The sequence below is a fragment of the Ochotona curzoniae genome, unplaced genomic scaffold (assembly GCF_017591425.1).
Source record: "Ochotona curzoniae isolate NIBS_2020 unplaced genomic scaffold, NIBS_Ocur_1.0 contig_3520, whole genome shotgun sequence".
Taxonomy (NCBI): domain Eukaryota; kingdom Metazoa; phylum Chordata; class Mammalia; order Lagomorpha; family Ochotonidae; genus Ochotona; species Ochotona curzoniae.
In genome coordinates, this window is record NW_024465894.1 from 13,236,054 (window position 1) to 13,257,179 (window position 21,126).

Here is a 21,126-nt window from a genome sequence, read left to right on the forward strand (position 1 = left end):
AATGAACCAGCAGATGGAAGATCTTTATCCCTGTCTCTCCTCTCTGTAAATCTGATTTTTCAATAAAAATAAAACCTTAAAAAAGAAAGATTAAAAAGTCTCCTAATATCCCACCTCTTGGTACTAACATCTTTTTATCTTCCTCAAGTGTGTCAGCACTTTAAAGGAACACAGAAAAGGTGGCAGTATGTCCATGCTGTGATTATAAAACAATAACATCTGTCTTCCTAGTAGATATTCTCCTTCACTGGCTTGATGAAACAAGCTTCTAGGTTAGAAACTACTCCAGCCAAGGCAAGAATGACAGCAAAGAGAGCTCTATCTGACAGCCAACTAGGAACCATATGCTGCCAACCCACACGAGCCTGGATTCCTTTTTGGCAGAGTTGTAGCCCTGCAGCGCTGGCCAACTGCAAGATTACAAGGTTACAGAGCAGGTGATTCTATTCTGCTTGAACTTCTCACCCACAGAAACTGGGAAAGCAATGTGTTGGTTTAGGCAACCATGTTGAAGGGGATATTGCTACCTAGCAGAACATAGAGGGGGACAAGCAGTCCTCTTACATTCTATATTCTTGAATAAAGTTTTTCCTTTAATAATAAGCACATTATTCATTTTTAAAAAGAAGGCTTTCAACTATTTTTATACTTTTTTTCTTTTCTTTTAAGAAATTTTGTATTGAAGAAAGTGAACTATTTAATCTTTTTGGTATTCCTACTAACAGCATCTCAAAATCCCCAAAACTACTGACCAGGATGGAGACAATCCCATCTGCCTAGCAGTGTTCAGCCTGGTCTCCTTTAAGGCCTGCCTCACGATAAGCCATCCAGGTTTCCAAACTCATCTCCTGTTAATCCACAGTGAGGCCTCAGCTCCAAGCCTGGCTGACTGCTGCTCCACTGTTTTACATTCTCAAGGTCGAGTTCTATTGGTCAGTCAGTGCCATTCCTGAGCCAATCCTCCCTGTCTCAGCCAAGTCTTTACTCCCATGAAAATTTGACTCACTCCATATGCAGGAAGATGTCCAGATGGCTGGCCCTGGCTCTCCGGGCCACATGCCATCAACTCCTGGCACAAGTGTCAACCTGCAGCACTTCATCATCAACACTCAGCATCTGCTCATGGATCCTGGGACTTGTCACCTCTCCAGCCAGAGAGCAAGAGACACTTCTCAGGATCTGGTGTCCCTCAATACCAAAGCCCTGAGTGGTGGGTGTTCTTGGCACTGACACCATGCAGCTGAGTGTTTCAATACCTTTTGACATTAGCTTCAAGTACTATAACAAACAAAACATTTTAGGGCTATGAAATAATGTCCTCAGTTTCGTAGAATAAAAAAGCAAAGGGGAAACAAGAGGAGACTGAAACACAGTGGTCACCTCCTTATGTGCAGTTTCATCTTCCATAGTTATTAAGAGAAGTCTGGAAATATTAAATGAAAAACAGCAGAAATTTACAAATATATTATAGGGACCACAGTTGCGGCACAGCTGGCATCAGATATGTAAGTGCCAGTACAAGTTCCAGCTGTCCTGCTTCTGATCCAGCCCCTTCCAAAGTACCTGAGAAATCAACAGAAGATGTACCAAGCACTTGAGTCCACAACAGACTTAGATGCAATTCTGAGCTCCTGGCTTCGGCCTGGCCTACCCTTGGCTGTTATGGCCACTTGAGGGGCAAATATGCAGAAGCAAGATCTTATCCCTCTTTCTAATTCGGCCTTTCAGATTAATAAATAAATCTTTATACACACATATAAATCCATATGTAGGGAAAATACCTACATATACATATACTAAACCATATATGTATATGTGCATGAGTATGTGCGTTTACCCACATCTGCCCAGAAAAAATACCTGGAGTCCACAGAATGGATACATGGAAACAAAGCAATCTGTGATGCTGGTGAATACTTCAAGGTTATTCCCCAGAATGCACATCTCCACTCCTGGCCCCCATAAAAATCCCTGAGCATTTATTCCACAAGATGGCAGAGCTGCCCAAGACACAGAACTGGTCTGGAGCAACAAGCAGCCTCTCTCTTCACCCTTGATGAGATGTGCAGCCTTCCACCACTGCCTGCCTGTCCTGCTACCCACAAGACTGCATTACAACAATTTCTCACATAGCAATTCTACCACAACTGAGAAACACCACAGCTGTAGCACCAGCTCAGGACAGCCAATGGCAGAAGCCTTGCTGGATGATTCCAATGATGATCCTGCCCTACTTCCTGCTTCCTTACATAACACATTCCTGGTGAATGAGTTCTCAATGACCTCCTTCCTTCCAAACTATCTTTCTGGGTTGTCCTGTCCTTGCTGCTAAACTCAGGAACACCATCAAATTTCCAGATCAACATATTTTCCTCCTCAATTAAAGAATTCCAGAGGTACTGCATAACAAGAGAGCACCAACACCATGTGCACTGCAGACTGTTCCTCCAACCCGGGCTCTCATTCTGCAAGCGGACATACAGCTCTAACGGGGGCCCTCAGAGCATCCCACTCTGCACTGTCCCTCAAGGAGGAATTCTTCATTTGATGTGTACAATACCCAGTATCTCAACTGGATTTAGGTTCTAACGTGGAAGACAAAAGCAGCCGACTGTAACACTAACCAGTGGGAGGTGTGGAACATGAGCCGCTCCCTGACACTATAAGGTCCACTGTCTACAAAACAGGGAAAATATAAGGGTACCTTAACAAGTTTGTGGAAAACAGAATTTTAAAAGTTCATTTGTGATCCTAAAAGATTTTAACACACCAGTTAAGATGCCAACGTCCTGGGTGCAGCGAGGTAGCCTAGCAGCTAAAGTCATCACCTTGCATGCACTGGGATCCATATGGGTGCTGATTCATGTCCTGGTGACTATACTTCCCATCCAGCTCCCCGCTTGTGGCCTGGGAAAGTAGTAGAGGATAGCCCAAAGCCTTGGGACCCTGCACTCACATGGGAGACATGAAAGAGGCTCCAGGCTCCTGGCTTCAGATTAGCTCAGCTCAGCCATTGTGGCCACTTGGGGAGTGAATCAATGGATGAAAGATCTTCCTCTCTGTCCCTCCTCTATATATATCTGCCTTTACAATAAAAATCAATAAATCTTTTTTAAAAAGGGGAAAAAAAGATGCCAATAGCTTGCCTCGCCTAATACTCAGCTTATGGCTCTAGTTTCCCACTGGTAAAGACCCTGGGATGCATCAGTAATGGCTGGGTCCCTGCTACTCATGTGGGCAATCCTGATTAAGTTCTCAGATCCGGCTTTGGCCTGGCCCACTGTTGGCTAGTGCTAGAATAAATTAAAGGATGGCAGTACAATCTCTCTAATGAATAGAAGAGAAATTTTAAAAGTTCAGGCAGGGGCTTGTGCAGCAGGTCATCAGGCTAACTGCAAGCATCTGCATCACATATGGGTATAGGTTCATATCCAGCTGCTAGCTGTTCTACTTCCCACCCAGCTCCCTGCTTTGACCTGAGAAAGCAAAAAGGATGGCCCAAGTCCTTGGGACCCTGCAACCACATGGGAGACCTGGAAGGACCTCCTGACTCTGGGTTTGGATGAGCTCAGCTCCAGCCACTGTGGGCATTTGGGGAGTGAACCAATGGATGGAAGATCTTTCTCTCTTCCTCTCTGTAAAACCTTTCTGGAAAAAAAAATCGTTAAAAAAAAAAAGTTCAGGATTGGCATCTGTCTGTGACATCAGGATTCCATAAGAGCACAGGTGTGAATTCTATATATTCCAGCTCCCTGCTAATGGTCTGGGGAAGCAGTGGAAGACAGCCCAGGGCCTTGGGCCTCTACTCACACAGGAAACTCAGATGAAGCTCCCCACTCCCAGATTTTGCCTGGTCATTTCAGGAGTGAACCAGTGGGTAGAAACACTTTCTAACTTTGCCTTTAAATATAAATAAATTAACCTTTAAAAAAAAAAAAAAAGCTAAATAATTCAACTACACACCATCTAGAAGGACACACTTAATTTTAAACATTAAGTTTAAAGAAAAGAAAAACATGCTGGTACAAGGAATCATAAGAAGAACTGAGTATTTACACTATTATCACACTGAATTGACTGTAAGTCAGAGACTATTACCAAAATTAGACTAAGGTTTCATAAACTGGGCAATTCACCAGGAAGCTATAATAAACACAATCAGCCTTCTGTATATGTGGGCTAAACAAACAGATTCAACAAACTATAGATCAAAAATATTTAGGGAAGATAATGGGAGAATTCACACCTTATCTTTCCTCTTCTCCTAAAAACAGAAAGGAAAAAAAAGAGAATGTGGAAATGATGCTCTCACCCACCTTCCTGTAGCCCTTGACCCTTTGCACCCTAATCTCCTATGTAAAAATCATTAAAAAAAAAAAACTTAAAAAAAGCATATTCGGGGAAAAATTATATCTGCACTGAATATGGACATTTTCATGTCATTTTTTTTCCCTTAAACAACGAAGTATAATACCTATTTTTATACCACTTAGATTGTATCATGTATTACAATTAACTTAAGATATGATTTAGAATATACAAGTGAATCATATACAGGTGATGCGCCAATATTATACTATTCAAATAAAGGACCTGAGCACTGGTAGATTTTGGCATTGAAAAGGTATCCTAGAACTCATGTCCAAAGATACAGAGAACTTATGAATATGTACGTACCTAACAAAAGAATTTCAAAATACATGAATTAAAAACAATAAAATCAAAGAGAAAATAGACAAGACCACAATCACAGAAATCTCGCCCCTTACCCTTAGTAACTGACAGAACTAGACACACACAAAAAGGCCACAAAAATCAACTGGAACGCACCACCTACTACTTTGATCTAATTAGCAGGTAAAGAACAGACATAACAAATTAGAACACATGTTCTCTTCCTATGCATACAGATTATTTACCAAGACAAATCATATGGAAGGCCACGTTATGTCTTTACAAACATAAAAAGACTGAGCATACCAGAGTATGTTTCCTGATTCACAAGGAAAGTAACATCTGAAATAACAATAAAAACCCTAAATTCTTAAAAACGATGCAACATGCTTGCTTTCCTTGCATGTTTTATCTATTTCTTTTGAGAAGCAAAGAGGTAGAGGCAGAACTCCACCTCAAATGGCTGGTGCTAAGCCAGGAAGAGCGCACACAACCTGCACCTTCTGTGTAGGCGGGGGCAACCTACTACTTGAGCCGTCAACTACTTGAGCCTTCCAGGGTTGGCATTAGCAGGAAATGAGGCCAAGAACTCTGATACAGAACACAAATATATTAACTGGCATCTTAACTGTAAGTTCAAAAGCCAGTCCAAAATAATATACTTGTAACTGATCCACTGTGAATAAATAAATCACTATTTTGAAACCTATGAGAAAAAAAAAATACAAAATAACTAAGATCTGTACAACACAGCTAAAGCAATACTTGATGAGAAGTGTTTAACACTAAATAACTCCCACTAGAAAGGAAACAAGACCAAAAATCAATAAACTATGAGGAAAAAAACAGCTGAGTGAAAAAAAGTACAGAAAAAAGTTAAAAGGTTAATTCTTTAAAACATAACAAAATAAATTCCTAGTCATACTAACCAAGGAAAGACAGGCAAAACATTACTAAAATTGGAAAATGAAAAGGGTATATCATAAAAGGAAATATGAAAAGGTGAAAAAACATTAGCAAATCCATTTTAAATTCACAATGATAGAAGCATATTTAGAAAAAGCATAATGTCAACTCTAAACATGAACCTTCCACCGTGGAAATCTCTCGTAATTCAGCAAGCGGAGAGGCTGCCTCAGTTTTCATAGTGTTTTCTCCCATGGACTTGCAGTTCAGCTCCAGGCCTGCAGCCCCGGACCCATTCCCTAAGGAGTGGCAAGTTAGTGCTGTTGAGACCTGGCCAGCGTCCAATGGAGATTTCAAACGACCTAAGATGGAGGAAAAAGAAAGACTAAGGAACACAAATGTCATCTGGGAACCACAAGTCTCAAAACATTAAGCAAGCCAGCAATTTTTTTTAGAAGAAGCCATTCATGTCAGCCTCTGGAAAATACAACCAGGTCTGGAAGAAATCTCAAGAAAAGGGGCCCAGTGAAAGGAGGAATTGTGGGAACTGTCAACAGAAAGGAAGCTACACAGTGGTATGCTTCTGAATCAACATTTAGTGGTAAACAAAACCAACCACTAATCCATCTACAACAAATCAGCCAGGAAGTACAACATAGAAGCACAAATTGATTTCAGGACCACTTGCAGTGCTTGCAGAAGGTAATGATAAGTAACCACACTGGCCAGACTATTCCAGAAATGCTTGGACTCACCTTCTTCAGACTCCTTGACATCAGATGGCATGTGATGCAAAGGATCTACATCAACTCGATCCACCAAATCTGATCCGGCCAAGTCAGGATCTGGGATCTCCTGAGTCCCACTAGTGGACAGCCTGCTGGACCGTCTCCTGGATAAGTCTTTCTCAGCCTTTTCTGTATAGTTTTTTGACTTTTCCTGGGCTACAAACCATTAGAAGAGTTGCAATCAAGAGACCAATAAAAAGCAGTAAGCACAATTATACTTCCTAGGCTGGCTGTCTCGATTAGGGTTTACACAAACATTTTCTGGAATGTTAAACTAGTGATGAAAAAGCAATACCCTAATTTATAAAGTTTTAAGCAAGGGTACCTTAACAAGTTTGTGGAAAACAGAAGATTCTGTCGCATTCCACTCATATTAGCTCATGTGCTCAAAGACAAACAATACAATCATTAGAAAACAGGGGGAAGGGCCCAGCACAGTGGCCTAGCGGCTAAAGCCCTCATCTTGCATGTGCTGGGATCCCATAGTGGCACCGATTCATACCCTAGCTGCTACACTTTCCATCCAGCTCCCTGCTTGTGGTCTAGGAAAGCAGTTGAGGGCGGCCCAAAGCCTTGGGACCCTGCACCCATGTGGGAGACTCTGAAGAAGCTCCTGGCTCCTGGTATAAAATTTGCCTGATTCTGGTTGTTGTGCCTTCCTGGGGAGTCAGCCAACGGAAAGAGATCTTTCTGTCCTTCCCTCTCTCTGTAAATCTTACTATCCAATAAAATAAATAATATTTAAAAATAAAACAGGGCCCGGTGGCCTAGCAACTGAAGTCCTCGCCTTGAACGCACTAGGATCGCATATGGGCGCCTGTTCTAATCCCGGCAGCTCCACTTCCCATCCAGCTCCCTGCTTGTGGCCTGGGAAAGCAGTCAAGGACAGCCCAAAGCCTTGGGACCCTGCACCTGAGTGGGAGACCTGGAAGAAGTTCCTGGCTCCTGGCTTCAGATCGGCATAGCATCGGCCGTTGCACTCACTTGGGGAGTGAATCATCAGACAGAAGATCTTCCTGTCTCTCCTCCTCTCTGTATATCTGACTTTGCAATAAATAAATAAATCTTTAAAAAATAATATAAATTAAAAAAAATAATAAAACAGGAGGAGAAACCAGCATTGTAGCATAGCCAGTAAAGCCTCTACTTTCTTTTTTAAGGATTTCTTTTTATCCAAAAGGCAGATATACACAGCAAGTAAGAGAGACAGAGAAAATGGTCTTCCATCCACTGATTAACACTGCAAGTGGCCACAAACGGCCAGAGCTCAGCCAATCCAAAACCAGGAGCCAGGAGCCTCTTCCACGTCTCCCACATGGGTGCAGGGTCCCAAGACTTTGGGCCTTCCTCAACTGCTATCCCAGGCCACAAGCAGGGAACTGGAAGGGAAACGGGGATGGAACTGGAGCAGCTGGAATTAGTACTGGCACTCATATGGGAACACTGCAAATGCAAGGCGAGGACTTTAGTCACTAGGCTACCACACCAGGCCCCAAGCCTCGGTTTTTGATACTGGCATCCACATGGGTGCAGGCAGGTTTAGATCCTGGCTGCTCCACTTCTAATCCAACACCCTGCTGATGTGCCACAGAAAGCAGCAGAAAGAGTATGGTCCAGAGCTTGGGTCCTTGCATGCATCTGGAAGACTCAGAAGAACCTCCTGGTTCCTGGTTTTGGACAGGCTCACATTAGCCATGGCAGGCATTTGGGGAGTGAATGAGCAGATGGAGGACTCTTTCTGACTGTTTCTTATTTTTGCTCTGTAACTCTGCTCTCAAATAAATAAAATAATTTTTTAATGAGAGAGAGATCAAAGGCTGAATTAAATAGTATTACATATTTAAACACATAAACTGGACTTACATGAATTTTTGTCAAGTCGAGGACGTTTTAATGGAACTTCACTTCCCTTTGATATTTTCCGTCTTCTCAATTCCAATGTAATTGGTTGCAAAGTTTGAGAGTTTGAATCTACTGCTACAATGTATACAAAAAAATCAAAAGAATATGTATAACTTCTTGTGTCTAATCTTTCATTTTTACACAAACAAAAATACACAAACACATTTTTTGCATTACAAACATTCTCAAATGGACATCCTTATTTAACATTTAAAAAAAAAAGGAAAATTAAAAAATAACTTCCTATTAAGAGATGCTGACTGACACCTTGCAGGTCAACGTGTTGAATCTTTTTTGGTGGGGGTTCTTATTTATGATCCAGCTCCAACTATACACTTCTCCCCTGAAATTTACTCTTCAAGACAGTACAACTCAACATGACAACTTTAAATTAGGATGGTGCAAGCACAGCAGCAAACTTATTTTTATAAAATTAAATCTTTTCATTAAACTGATCTATTCAACACTCAGGAAATTCACCACTACAGGCTAATTCCTAAAATGTGTGTGCTGGGACTAAGGTCTGCTTATTATTATAAAGTCACAACTTGCTGAATTAATTATCTTGGCAATGACCTTAGTTGTGAGTGCCCAAAAAGAAAGTCAACACTTAGAATCTCTTAAAAACAATCCAAGAAAAACTGCAGGAAACCACAGTATTTCACAGATAACGCTGCAGGCAAAATACTGACCCTTCAAACCCAGCTGACAAAATTCAACAAAGCAAATGCTAAATCCTCAGAGAATAATTTTATTTTAAAACACTTGGGCCTGACACAGCAGCCTAGTGGCCGGGATCCCATGAGGGTACCAGTTCCAATCCCAGCAGCCCCACTTCCCATCCAGCTCCCTGCTTGTGGTCTGGGAAAGCAGTCGAGGCTGGCCCAAAGCCTTTGGACCCTGACTCCGGGCCCAGCGCTCCTGGTTGCTGTCTTCGGATCAGCTCAGTTTGGGCTGTTGTGGCCACTTGTGCGGTCAATTGGTGGACAGAGGATCTTTCTTTGTGTCGCTCCTCTCTGCACATGACTTTCCAATTTAAAAAAAAAAACTAAATAAATCTTTAAAAAAAGAAAAAAAACCCTAAAGCTTAAGAAAAAAAATCATCAGAAAAGATCATTCAAAAGGCAAGCAGCGGGCCCGGGCAGTGGTGCAAGTGGTTAAGGTCCTCGCCTTGCACGCCCAGGATCCCTATGGGCACCGGTTCTATCCCGGCAGCCCCGCTTCCCATCCAGCTCCCTGCCTTGCACGCCCGGGAAAGCAGTCAAGGACGGCCCAAAGCTTTGGGACCCTGCACCCACATGGGAGACCCGGAAGAGGCTCCTGGTTTCAGATCGGCATATCACCGGCTGTTGCGCTCACTTGGGGAGTGAATCATTGGACGGAAGATCTTCCTCTCTGTCTCTCTTCTCTGTATATCCATCCGTCTTTCCAATAAAAATAAATAAATAATAAAAATTGATCTTTAAAAAAAAAAGGCAAGCAGAAAAATCAAAGAATTTGGAAGGTTTGGTAGGTAGGCAGGGCTGAGCAGTCCAAAGAGAAAAAAGTGGAGAAAAGAGCAAACAGAAGGAAGAAAGGGAGGAGAGCAGAGAAAAGCTCTAAACCCAGCAGCTTCCAGTCAGCTGTGTCAAAAGGCCTGAGCATCGCCAGCACCAAATTCAGACGAAGTAAATCTAGCAAGGGCTCAACACCTCAGCTCTGTGTCAAATCTCCCCAAAACGCTAACATTATCTTGTTCCAAGTGACAGGCACATGATGACCGCACATTACAAGTAAAGCTGAAATACAAACAACCCTCTCTAAATGGCTGCGATCGTCTTTCCAATCTGTACAATGTAGGGAGCCCAATGAGTCAAGAAACATTCCACACAATTTTTTAAAAGGATTTCAACAATATATACAGGGATTATTTGTCAACAATATATATACATATAGGGATTTACATAGGGATATATACATAGGGATTTTAAAGAGATTTCAACCATATATTTATATATATATATATATATATATATATATAGGGATTATTCAGCAACCCATCCTCATTTTGTTACTGTACAAATGGGGCTAACTATACAGAACTTGAGGGTTTTCTAAAACCTCCTTTTACAAGAAAAATGATCTGAAAAGTCATTAACCAATCCTGAGATCCTGTTGAGAAGACTAAGACAAATCTAGAATGTGTTTTCATAAATCCTTCAAGCCAGGGCAAATGGTAAATATAGAAAACACCCTTTCTCTACGCTTACAGGGGGAAAAGCAATAAATTAATGAATACAATAAACAAAATACTCATTTTCCTTATTTAAGTAAAGACACACAGCTTCATAGTAGCAAACCTGCAAAGTGGGGTATAACTTGCACAGGACACCATTTCCAGAGGGCATGAAACAAAGCATGATTTGCTAAAAGGACAATAGGTCTCAAAATACTCAATTCTTAGGTCCCTTGTTGCAGCCTGGTGGCCAAAGTCCTTGCCTTGCACACACCGGATCCCATATGGACACCAGTTCTAATCCCCGCGGCCCCGCTTCCCATCCACCTCCCTTTATGTGGCCTGGGAAAGCAGTTGAGCATGGACCAGAGCCTTGGGACCCTAACACCCACATTGGTGACTTGGAAGAAGCTCCTGGCTCCTGGCTGTAGAGTGGCTCAGCTCCAGCCATTGCAGCCACTTGGGGAGTGAATCAACAGAGAATCTTCCTATCTGTCTCTCCTCCTCTTTGTATATCTGACTTTCCAATAAAAATTAAAATTTTAAAAAAGCACTTTGATTACAGAAGGCATATTCTTTCATAGCTTCAGCAGAGGATTATAATGATTATTTTAATAAAAATGGTTCACTGTATGTTAAAAAAAAAAGCACTCAATTCTCATATACCCTTTTTTCCAAAATTAAGCTGAGATATGCCACATTTCGAAGGTTCCCATTTTCCCCTTCTTGTATAATTGTTCTTTCCTCATTTTACATAAAAGGGCCTTTCACCCCACAGCTAACACCACGCACTGCATGATACAAGGCTTGAAACACACACTTTTTCATCTGAGGACAGAACAGAGAGAAAGATTTTCCATCCAATGTTTCACTCCCCAAGTAACCGCAACAGATGGAGCTGAGCCAATCCAAAGCCAAAAGCCAGGAGCCAGGAGCTCTTTCTGGTCTCCCACACAGGTACAGGGTCCCAAGGCCCTGGGCTGTCCTCAACTGTTTTCAGGGCACAAGCAGGGAGGTGAATGGGAAGCAGGACAGCCGGGATGAGACCCGACGACCCTATGGGATCCCAGTGTGTGCAAGGCGAGGACTTTAGCGACGAGGTTATCGCACCGGGCCCAGGAAAGCTGATGATTTTTTTTTAAAGATTTATTTTTATTACTTTTTTTTTGGAAAGGCAGATATACAGAAAGGAGAGACAGAGAGGAAGATCTTCCGTCCGATGATTCACTCCCCAAGTGAGCGCAACGGCCAATGCCATGCCGGTCCGAAGCCAGGAGCCTCTTCTGGGTCTCCCACGCGGGTGTAGGGTCCCAAAGCCTTGGGCCGTCCTCTGCTGGAAGGGAAGCGAGGTTGCTGGGCTAGAACCGGCGCCCGCATGGGATCCTGGGCGTGCAAGGCGAGGACCTTAACCACTGTGCCACCGCGCCGGGCCCCGAAAGCTAATGATTTTTAAGGCTACTCCTGTCCAGCAGAAACAGGAGTGAGTCAGAAATACAAGCCACATGTAATCTAAATTTTTCAGTAGTCACAATATAACCTTTTTCAAAGATGAAACTTTGTGGCTAGCATTATGTTTATTTGTTTTTAAGATTTATTTATTTATTTTGGAAAATCAGACATACAGAGAGTAGGAGAAGCAGAGAGGAAGATCTTGCCGCCTGATAGTTCACTCCCCAAGCAGCTGCAGCTGCTGGAGCTGAGCCAATTCCAAGTCAGGAGCCAGGAGCCTCTTCAGGGTCTCCCACGTGGGTGCAGGATCCCAAAGCTTTGGGCCATCCTCAACTGTTTTTCCAGGCAACAAGCTGGATGGGAAGCGGGGCTGCTGGAATTAGAACCAGTGCCCATATGGGATCCCAGTGAGATTAAGACAAGGACTTTAGGCACTACGCTACTATGCCAGACCCTAGCATTATGATTTAACAGGTAAACCACCACCTACAATGCTGGCATTCTATATGGATGCCAGTTTGAGTCCCACATACTTCATTTCCAATCCAGCTCCCTGAAAATGCACCTGGGAAAGCAGAAGAAGACAGCTCAAGTCCTTGGGCCCCAGCAATACATAAGAGACCCTGAAGAAGCTCCTAGCTCCTGGCTGCAGCCTGGCCTAACCCTGGCTGTTATTGCCATGTGGGGAATGAAACAGCAGATAGAAAATCTGGCTCACCATTTCTCCCTCATTTTCTGCCTTTCAAATTGTTTTCATCACACCTCTCACACCCCTCAGGAAAAAAAAAAATAAGTAAAGCTCTAAGAGCTTTGTGGCGCAGTGGGTAAAGCTGCAACCTGTAATAGCAGCATCCCATCTGGTTCAAGTCCTGGCTGCTTCACTTTCAATCCACCTACCTTCTAAAAGCTTGGGAAAAGCAGCAGCTGAAGGCCAAAGTGCTTGGGCCCCTGGGGATTAGAGGCCAGGAAAAAGCTCTGGGCTTCTAGCTTGGCCTGACTCCACCCAGACATTGATTAATTTCTCTCTGCCTCTCTTACTCTTCCTTTTCTCTGTAATTCGGACTTTCAAACAAATTAATTCTTTACAAAAATACAAAATGAAAAGTCGAAGTTTTGTTAAAGATTTATTTTATTGAAAATAATCCATCTGCTGGTTCACTCCCCAAATGGCTGTAACAGCTGGAGCTGAGCTGATCTGAAGCCAGGAGTCAGGAGCTTCCTCTGAGTCTCCCATACAGATATAGGGTCCCAAGGCTTTAATGTCATCCTCTGCTGCCTTCCCAGGCCATAAGCAGGTAGCTGGATGTGAAGCAGAACAGATGGGACATGAACTGGCACTCATATTGGATGCAGGTGCTTGGAGGTTGAGGATTAATAAGTTGAGTCCATGTGCTGACCCCAACAGTGAGAATTTTAAGACTATATTTTATTAACCTAACATACTAAAAATGTTTCAACGTTACTGATATAAAAAGCTTATTGAGATATTTTACATTTTGAGGACTAAGTATCCAGTCATTATTTTATATTTACAGTACATCTCAAAACAAGTAACTACATTTCAACTGTCCAAGAATCACACATGGCCACTGGCTATCATGGTGGACCCCAGAGGACTAGGTTACATCCAACATGTATAGCCCTTGAGAGTAAAACCCACTGACAACCACTGAAGGAGAAACCACCTTACTTCATCTAGAGACAAATCAATTCATTACCTAACTTCCTATATTAATATTTTAACTTATATGTAACATTTATTGAGACTGATTACTAATAAATTTATTTGAAGCAGATTAAAATTTTATGAAAGCAAGTCTGATATAGCAGTCTGATTTGATAGTGAGGGCTAATGTATATTCCAAATCATCAGAGAACAATGTATGCACTTACTCTGTAGTTTCCATAATTTTGTGTCAAATTTTATGCTTTAAATACAGATTTCAACATTTACACTTTTGAGGAAAAAATAGATATTGCTTCAAAATGTGAGCAAGCCAGCTGTTCAATATTCATGCAATGAATATGCAAGAAAGTCTATCTGAACATTGGAGCAGGTGCTTAGCCTAGCAGCTAAGGCACCAACATCCTTCATCAGAGTTCACTTCCCTGGATCCAGCTTTTAACTCCAGATTCCTGCCAGTGCAGACCCTCAGAGGCAGTAGAGATGATGGCTTAAGTATCCTGCCACTTAGTGGAATGTTCATTTTCAGCTCCTGACTCTGGCCTACCTCAGCTTGACCGATTGCAGTCATCTGGGGAGAAAACCAAGGAATGGGAGATGTGTGTATGTGTGTCTGTCTGTCTCGAATACATCAATCTGAGAACAAATATCTGAACACCAATGCCCTAAGTTGAGAGAACCATGTGAGATTCTTGACACCACTGATTTGAAAAATAAGGTAACTGAGTTGGAATCAACTGAAGTTTATCTCATTCTAGGTCTTTGTTTAATAATTGCAAATGTCAACTGCCTTTTTTTTTTTTTAGAAACAATACATTCTTCACTATATCCATACTCTCCAACCTTTATTATTACGAATTAGCCAGCTCTGCCTTCTATTTATACTGTGAAGATCTCCAATCGCCTCCTAGAAACCTCAAAATCAAATGTATACATGCCTCCCTAGCTCCAGTGCTGCTTTGGTCCTGCCCCCTGCCAAAGCCCACAGCCTGTAACTCCTCCTCCGGTCCTGCACACCACCACCACCCCACTTCCCCACCCCTGCTGCCAAAGCACACAGCCTTCAATTCCTCCTTTAAGTCCTTTGATGGCTTTCTCATTAAAATTACTGTCTCCTAGTCCCAGGTTCTATTAAGCTTCCTTAAACTTAGATCACTAAAAAGAGTGGGGTTGGGGTGGGGAGATGACAAACTGAATTCTTCTGAATAAAGCAGAAGGTTTTAATACAGAAGACAAAGCATTTAATTAACAATTAACTATTATCCCAGAAGCTTAGCAATGGACACAACCCCTGATTACTTCCAGCTAGATGTGTAGTGTTCATCTCCAGCTCCACAGATACAACTGGCTTTCCGGTCGCAAGGTGATTCAAAGTCAGACACAAAAACAAAGGGCTCACATACAGCAGTGACAGAAAACTCCAAATGCCACAGAAGAACACGCTGTTATTGCCCATTGCAGAACCCACTTGGGAAACTCACCCGTAGGAGCTATGGAAGGGGGTCGGCCTCGTCTTCTTTTTGGCTCTCTCAGCTTCTCCTGCGGACTCTTCACAATGTCGTCTTCTGGCTTCTTATCCACCTGGCTGTCTCTGGAATACTCCCTGTCATTCTCTGAAATGTTCTCTTTGTCTTCCTTCTCGTTCTTGGGAAGGCTTTTCTCGGCTGCCTTTCCCTTTTCACAACAGATTAACTTTCCTTCTTTGTCAGGTTGCCTGGGTCGCTTTTCGGCTTTGAAGACTTTGTCCTCTTTGTCTTTCTTCACTCTGACCACAGCTTTTCTCTGCTCTTTAAACTTCACTTGTTTATCAGGAGATGGTGAAAGACTTTTGTCATCTGTTTCTTTAGGCCTAGCATTACCCACAATATTCTAAAATGAGCAAAATAGCGATGAAACATACTTTGTGATTACTTGCAAATACAAAAGTAGGAGGTCTTTGCAAATGTATGAAGACAAACTCAAAGACGAAATATATCAGGCCACACAACACCAAGCACCACTAAAAATGGCCACCTGTATTCTGCGTTTTGAGAGCACTAAGCTTAAAGAAAACAACTGCCATTGCAATTGCCTCCTTTGTTGTGATGAAGTTCCTAGAAAAGAGTCAGCCAGCCACCCCAGGGTTCTTTTCTGACAGAGACATTCTAAAAAAAAAAAAGCCTGTATGCTCTACCCTGATGCCCAACATGGCCCTGCTGACCCAGGGTTGTTCAGAGGCTTGGCTCAGTTTTCCAGCATATGCTGAAACCTTACATAAAGACCCCAGCTGGCAAATGCAGGCTGAACAGGAAAGCAAAAACATGCCCGACCCAGAACCAGGGTCTCGGCTTCCTCTGCTGGGTAAAGGAGCTACCTGGTGAAGTCATCTGCTATATTTCTGAGCAACTCTTGTCATCTGTCCATTGATAGGACAGCAAGTACTGCTTCTTGGTTACTTTCTTCTTAAACAACTTCCTCTGAAATTCATCCTAGCAGAGGCCAGCACTGTTTTATGGTAGATTGAACTGCCACCTGCAGCAGCAGCATCCCACATGAGTACCAGTCTGAGTGCTGGCTACTCTATTTCTAATCCAGCTCCTGGCTAATATGCCTGGGAAAGCAGCAGAAGGCCCAACTGCTTGGGCCGCTGCACTCATGTGGGTGCTCTGGAAGAAGATCCTGTCTCCTGAGTCCTGCCTCGATGAGACATGGCTGATGGGTCATTTGAGAAGTGAACCAGCAGATGAAATGATGTATACTTTTTTCTCTCTTTCTACCTCTCCCTTTCACCCTCCATTCCTCTCTCTCTGTTAGTGTGTTTGTGTTAACTTTGACTTTCTTTAAAAAGTTCAACCAAAAAAAATTTTGCATCTTAATGTGACTCATAATAAAATGGCTCTGAAAACTATAATGTATCTCTCAAGACATCAAGAACAGCCAACTCCCATTCCTCATTTTTAGGGGATCCCCAATGTACAACACATACTGGGCACACTGATTTCTGACACAAACAATCAAGTATACCTAAATACTTGGCATGCAAAAGTTTAATTTGTACCACAGGCAAAGACAGTAAGAATGAAATATCTTTTCAAGTCACAGAAATTATTCTGAAAGAAGCCACTTATAAGAACAAGCACTCTTAGTGGGCCCCTGTACCCATACAGGAGACTCGGAAAAAGCTCCTGGCTCCCAGTTTTGGACTGGCCCACCTCTGTCCATGGCAGCCACTGGAGAGCAAATGAGTGGATGGAAGATCTCCATCTTTTTCGCTCTAACTCTGACTTTCAAGTAAAATAATACAATGAATTTCAAAACATTTCTATATTCTCAAACAAGAAACATCAAAGTACAAGAATCTTTTAAACCAAAGCCAAAAAGTAGGCCCAATGTCAGGGTTGTAAGCTGAAGAACAAAGCCAGATCAGGGAAGAACATGTTCTGGGTCTCAAGTCTCCTGTGATAGAAACAGCTCTGAAGACAGTGTATGGAGAGCAGGAAAAAAAGAATAACAGACGTTTTTGAGAAAAGTGAAGAAAAGAGGTAAGAGGCCAAAAAACGAGTTAAATGGAAAGGGCAAAGAAACAAATATTCACAACTTCTGAAAACCTGCATGTTATTCTGATGAAATTATGTCAAGGCCTGCATCATACACAAGCATAATGATTTAACTGGAGAAACAGAACTACAATGTTAGCATTAGACACACTACAAAGCACAAGGCCACATTTCTCACCTGATCTTTGGAAAAAGCTTTGACATGAATATGTTTGACAGTCTGAACTATGCCATCATAAAATTTCACAGTGTAAGTACCTAAAATTCAAGAAGATATGATTTTATCTCAGTTTCATGAAAGCAGTAAATTTTCAGAGTATAAAAAAACTCCAATCACACAATAAGCTTGTTTGTGTTAAACAATTCTTTGCAAACCATATTTACTACTTATAGACACAATATTAATCATATGCTAGCCTTCATTTCCAATCAAGATTACATAGCTTTCATTTTATCTATACAAATCAAAATCCACAAAATGTAACTCATATGTATGGTGCTTCATTAAAATAAAAACTTGCAATAAATTTAGTACAAAGAGCAGTAAAACAATGAAGAATGTGAGGAGAAGGAAGACTTATTCCCCAATGAATCTCCTTTTTAATAATTTCATTTTCTGGGCTCAGGATAGTATTGTATTTTAAATTTTAGGATGAACTTGAAAGCCAGACTTAGAAGCTAAGACAGCAGGTCAGAAGCCACAACGGAGAACTTCGACCCTAGTCCCAGCTCCAGCTGCTAATCCCAGCTGTTGGAGAAGATATGGTACCCCCACCACAGGGGGGATCTGGATTGAGCTCCTGGCTCCCAGCTTTGACCTGCAGGCATCTGGGGTGTGAGCGGGGAACAGGAACACTTTCTTTCTCTCTGCTGCATCTCAAATTCTCAAACAGCATAATGAAGGAAACATAATCGTTCTATCAACAATATCAAGTACTTAGAGGCTGAATTAATCCCCAAATTCAAATGAATTACCTCTATATTCTCATATTTTAAGACAGAGACTTGGTCAAACACTAAATACTGCCAGCTCTATAGTCAGTCCACACCCCCCTTGCCAATCACAAAAACTGCTTACTAAGGATCACTCTTTGCTAAAAACAAATATATCAAACTGGAAACCCAAATAATTCTTTTCAAATACTCCTTCCAACTACAAAAGTCCTCACTTATTACATCCAAACCAATACTTTCAAAATTTTGCATTCTTGGCAAAATCAAGATTTTAACATCTCTAGTATTTAAAATTACCTGTGAATCACATAAAAACGGTTAATCAGTGGTAAACATGGTTTTTTCAGGACCAATTCCCTATCTCCTTTACAATCCAAGAAAAAAAAAAAAAACTGATGCTGAGTGTTAAAATGGAAGTTAAAATGGCCTAGTTCCTTCTTTCTTGCACACTGCCTCCCCATCCCACTGCTCCTCCTGACTTCAACAGGGCCTGGTCAATGTCCAGGCACCACTGCCAAATCAAGTCCAAAAATCGGCCTCTCTGTTACTCACAGTCCAGTGCAATCTGGATCCAATTATTTTCCCTATCTTTCTCATTGCCAGCATCCAATACTCTCTAACTCAAAGTGATCAATGACTTAACTACTCACTGAAATTGCCAGCATCATTTCCATCTCCACATTCATCAGTGTTACCTACCTGAAATGTGACACTCGAAGATCCTTAAGTGCCCAGCTCAAAGAACCCACAGCACTCTGTAAGTTTCCTCCTTTGTCAGCTACTGGTGATTTTCTCTAGCTCTGAATTTCTGATTCACTTGGCATCTTAACTGCAGAACTTCTCACCTGATCTACCTTTAGGTAAATATGGTCCCTAGACCAACGGTATTAGCAACATCCGAGAACTTGCCAAAAATCCAAGTTACTAGCCCCACCTCAGATAAACTGAATCACAAACTCTGCAAACAGGTTCAGAGAGGCTGTAACAAGTCCGCCAGGTGACTGATTAGCACCACTGCAGAAAACGATCAGCCATTATCTACAGACCTTTTACTCCTGGCAATTACCAAACGCTATTACCACAAGTAATCACCAATATGGAATGAAACTGGTGAGCAAACCAACCATAAGGGTATACACACTCAGGCTAGGCTTGGTCAGGTACAATCCCAGAAATTAGGTGAAAGCTTGTGATGAAGGAAGCCCAAGGACACCAAGACAAATCTCGACATGAAGCAGTTCAGTGATGATTTGTGAGTACTTAACATTCAAGGTCTGGGTTCCTGTTTTTCCCTGCCTATATCAAGAGGGTGTTGGCAAGTAAACGAGTAAAGAAAAAGCAGTATTATAAGTTCTAAAAAGATGATTCACAGGCACCCCTAATGCATGCAGCTTTGGCCAGTGTGGGGATTAAATAAGGGATAGGAGCTTTCAGAATCCAGCTTTGACGAAATGTTCAATACAAGATGGGTTACCAGGCCACACAAATCTACCATTTCAACTATTTATTGTCAAAGAAAGTTTGTTACAGCAAAACAAAAACTCACTTTCATGAACACTTTCAGTATCTAAATCAATAACATCTTGTAATACTATCCATGAGTCCAACCTTTTCAGCTCTTTGAGATTAATTTTGAGGCCCACTTCTGACAGCAGGTTCCAAAAGGTGGCCGTGGATGCAAGGATCTCAAGCTCCATAGTCTGACAGCCAAGGATTAGAACCTGGGCTCACCTATAGAACTCTAACCATTCTTCTCCCACCATCCTCGCTGCCCACTGCCTAAGCAAACTACAGACCCAGAGCCTTACTGGCTACTGGCTACTTTGAAATGACCAACAACTATGGCCTAGGCCAATTCTGGAGACAGGTCCCAAATCTACCTTAAGGGTCTCACAAATGAAAAAAGGAACACCTCACGGAATCCTCACAATGGATAAGAAAGCTCTCCTGGCCAGAAATGACAGAACTTGAAACAAGCACACCCTGCTGTGTCTGCTCTAACTTGATGCAAGGGTTACCTGCCTCAGGCTCCCCTAAATCAGCCATGTGAAACAAAACATCTGCCCCTCTTCTGAGGGGTGAGAATTCAGCATTTCAGACAATTTGATAGCAACCAGTAATAGGAGTGTAAGAAAAACAAACAAAACTGGAGCCTTTGAAATAAATAAATCATTTTTTTAAAAAAACTAAAGTTCAACTACACTAGATTCAATTCGGGATTGAACAGATTTCCATTGCTCCTGAAATCTAACACAAGGCTTATTCTCACACACCCTGGTTCTCCAGCTAGCAGAGATTGCCAAAATGCAGACGGAACATAGGTTCTTCCTATAATTTCAAAATACATTTGTCTATTCCCTCTTCCTTTTCCAGCTACTCAAGTGAGTCCACAGCAAGGGTCATCAACTGCCCTGACTGTAGGAGCAGGGACTAGATCAGAGCTGGACTCCAAATTAGGGATTCCAAGACAAAATTGGGCTCCACAGACCACCCAACCATAACCCAGCAGCACATGCACGCCTAAACCTACTTGATAATCTTACCCTGTTAGGAAAACCCTGCTCGTGGCAGAGGGTGGGGAGGAATGGGGACCAGCTGAGCACTGAGGGACCTGCACCTCAGGAACACTGGAGCCCCAGCAGGCTCATTCCAATCTCAGCTCAACTGCTTCCATGCCTTGTAACCTTAAGCAGTTTCTTCTATGAGCTTAGTTCCTCGTCTGTTAGAATGAGGTTGATGACAACAACCTTTCCATGTTTGTACAAAGTCAAAATGAGGTAAGACATAGAAGTTACCCAGCATAGGGCTTGTGGCAGAGGAAGGGATCAATAAGCGCTTATTATCAGCCACCAAATCACTCTACAAGGGAAGCACCAATCCCTATCCAACCACAGAAGAGCCACGCCAGCATCTGTATGTGTGGGCCTGAAATACTCCTTTTATCTCTATGCAAAACCGGTCAATCTCTTGGTATTTCCAATGCAGGATCAGTAACAGCTTACATAAAACAAAAACTAG

The 21,126-nt window shown here is 42.2% G+C and overlaps 1 protein-coding gene across 3 annotated transcripts in view; it reads right to left on the bottom strand.

Annotated features, from left to right (window-relative positions):
- PHF20 (PHD finger protein 20) overlaps positions 1 to 21,126 on the bottom strand; it is an 83,639-nt gene that overhangs the window by 25,343 nt on the left and 37,170 nt on the right. The window contains exons 5-9 of one of the 3 annotated variants that reach the window (XM_040981540.1): positions 17,333 to 17,412; positions 15,100 to 15,487; positions 8,232 to 8,345; positions 6,336 to 6,524; positions 5,763 to 5,942 (exon numbers count right to left, since the gene is read on the bottom strand). In XM_040981540.1, coding sequence (XP_040837474.1) covers positions 5,763 to 5,942; positions 6,336 to 6,524; positions 8,232 to 8,345; positions 15,100 to 15,487; positions 17,333 to 17,412 — 951 coding nt within the window. The remainder of the gene's footprint in view (positions 1 to 5,762; positions 5,943 to 6,335; positions 6,525 to 8,231; positions 8,346 to 15,099; positions 15,488 to 17,332; positions 17,413 to 21,126) is intronic. The other 2 variants (XM_040981542.1, XM_040981541.1) reach the window with 2 other exon arrangements.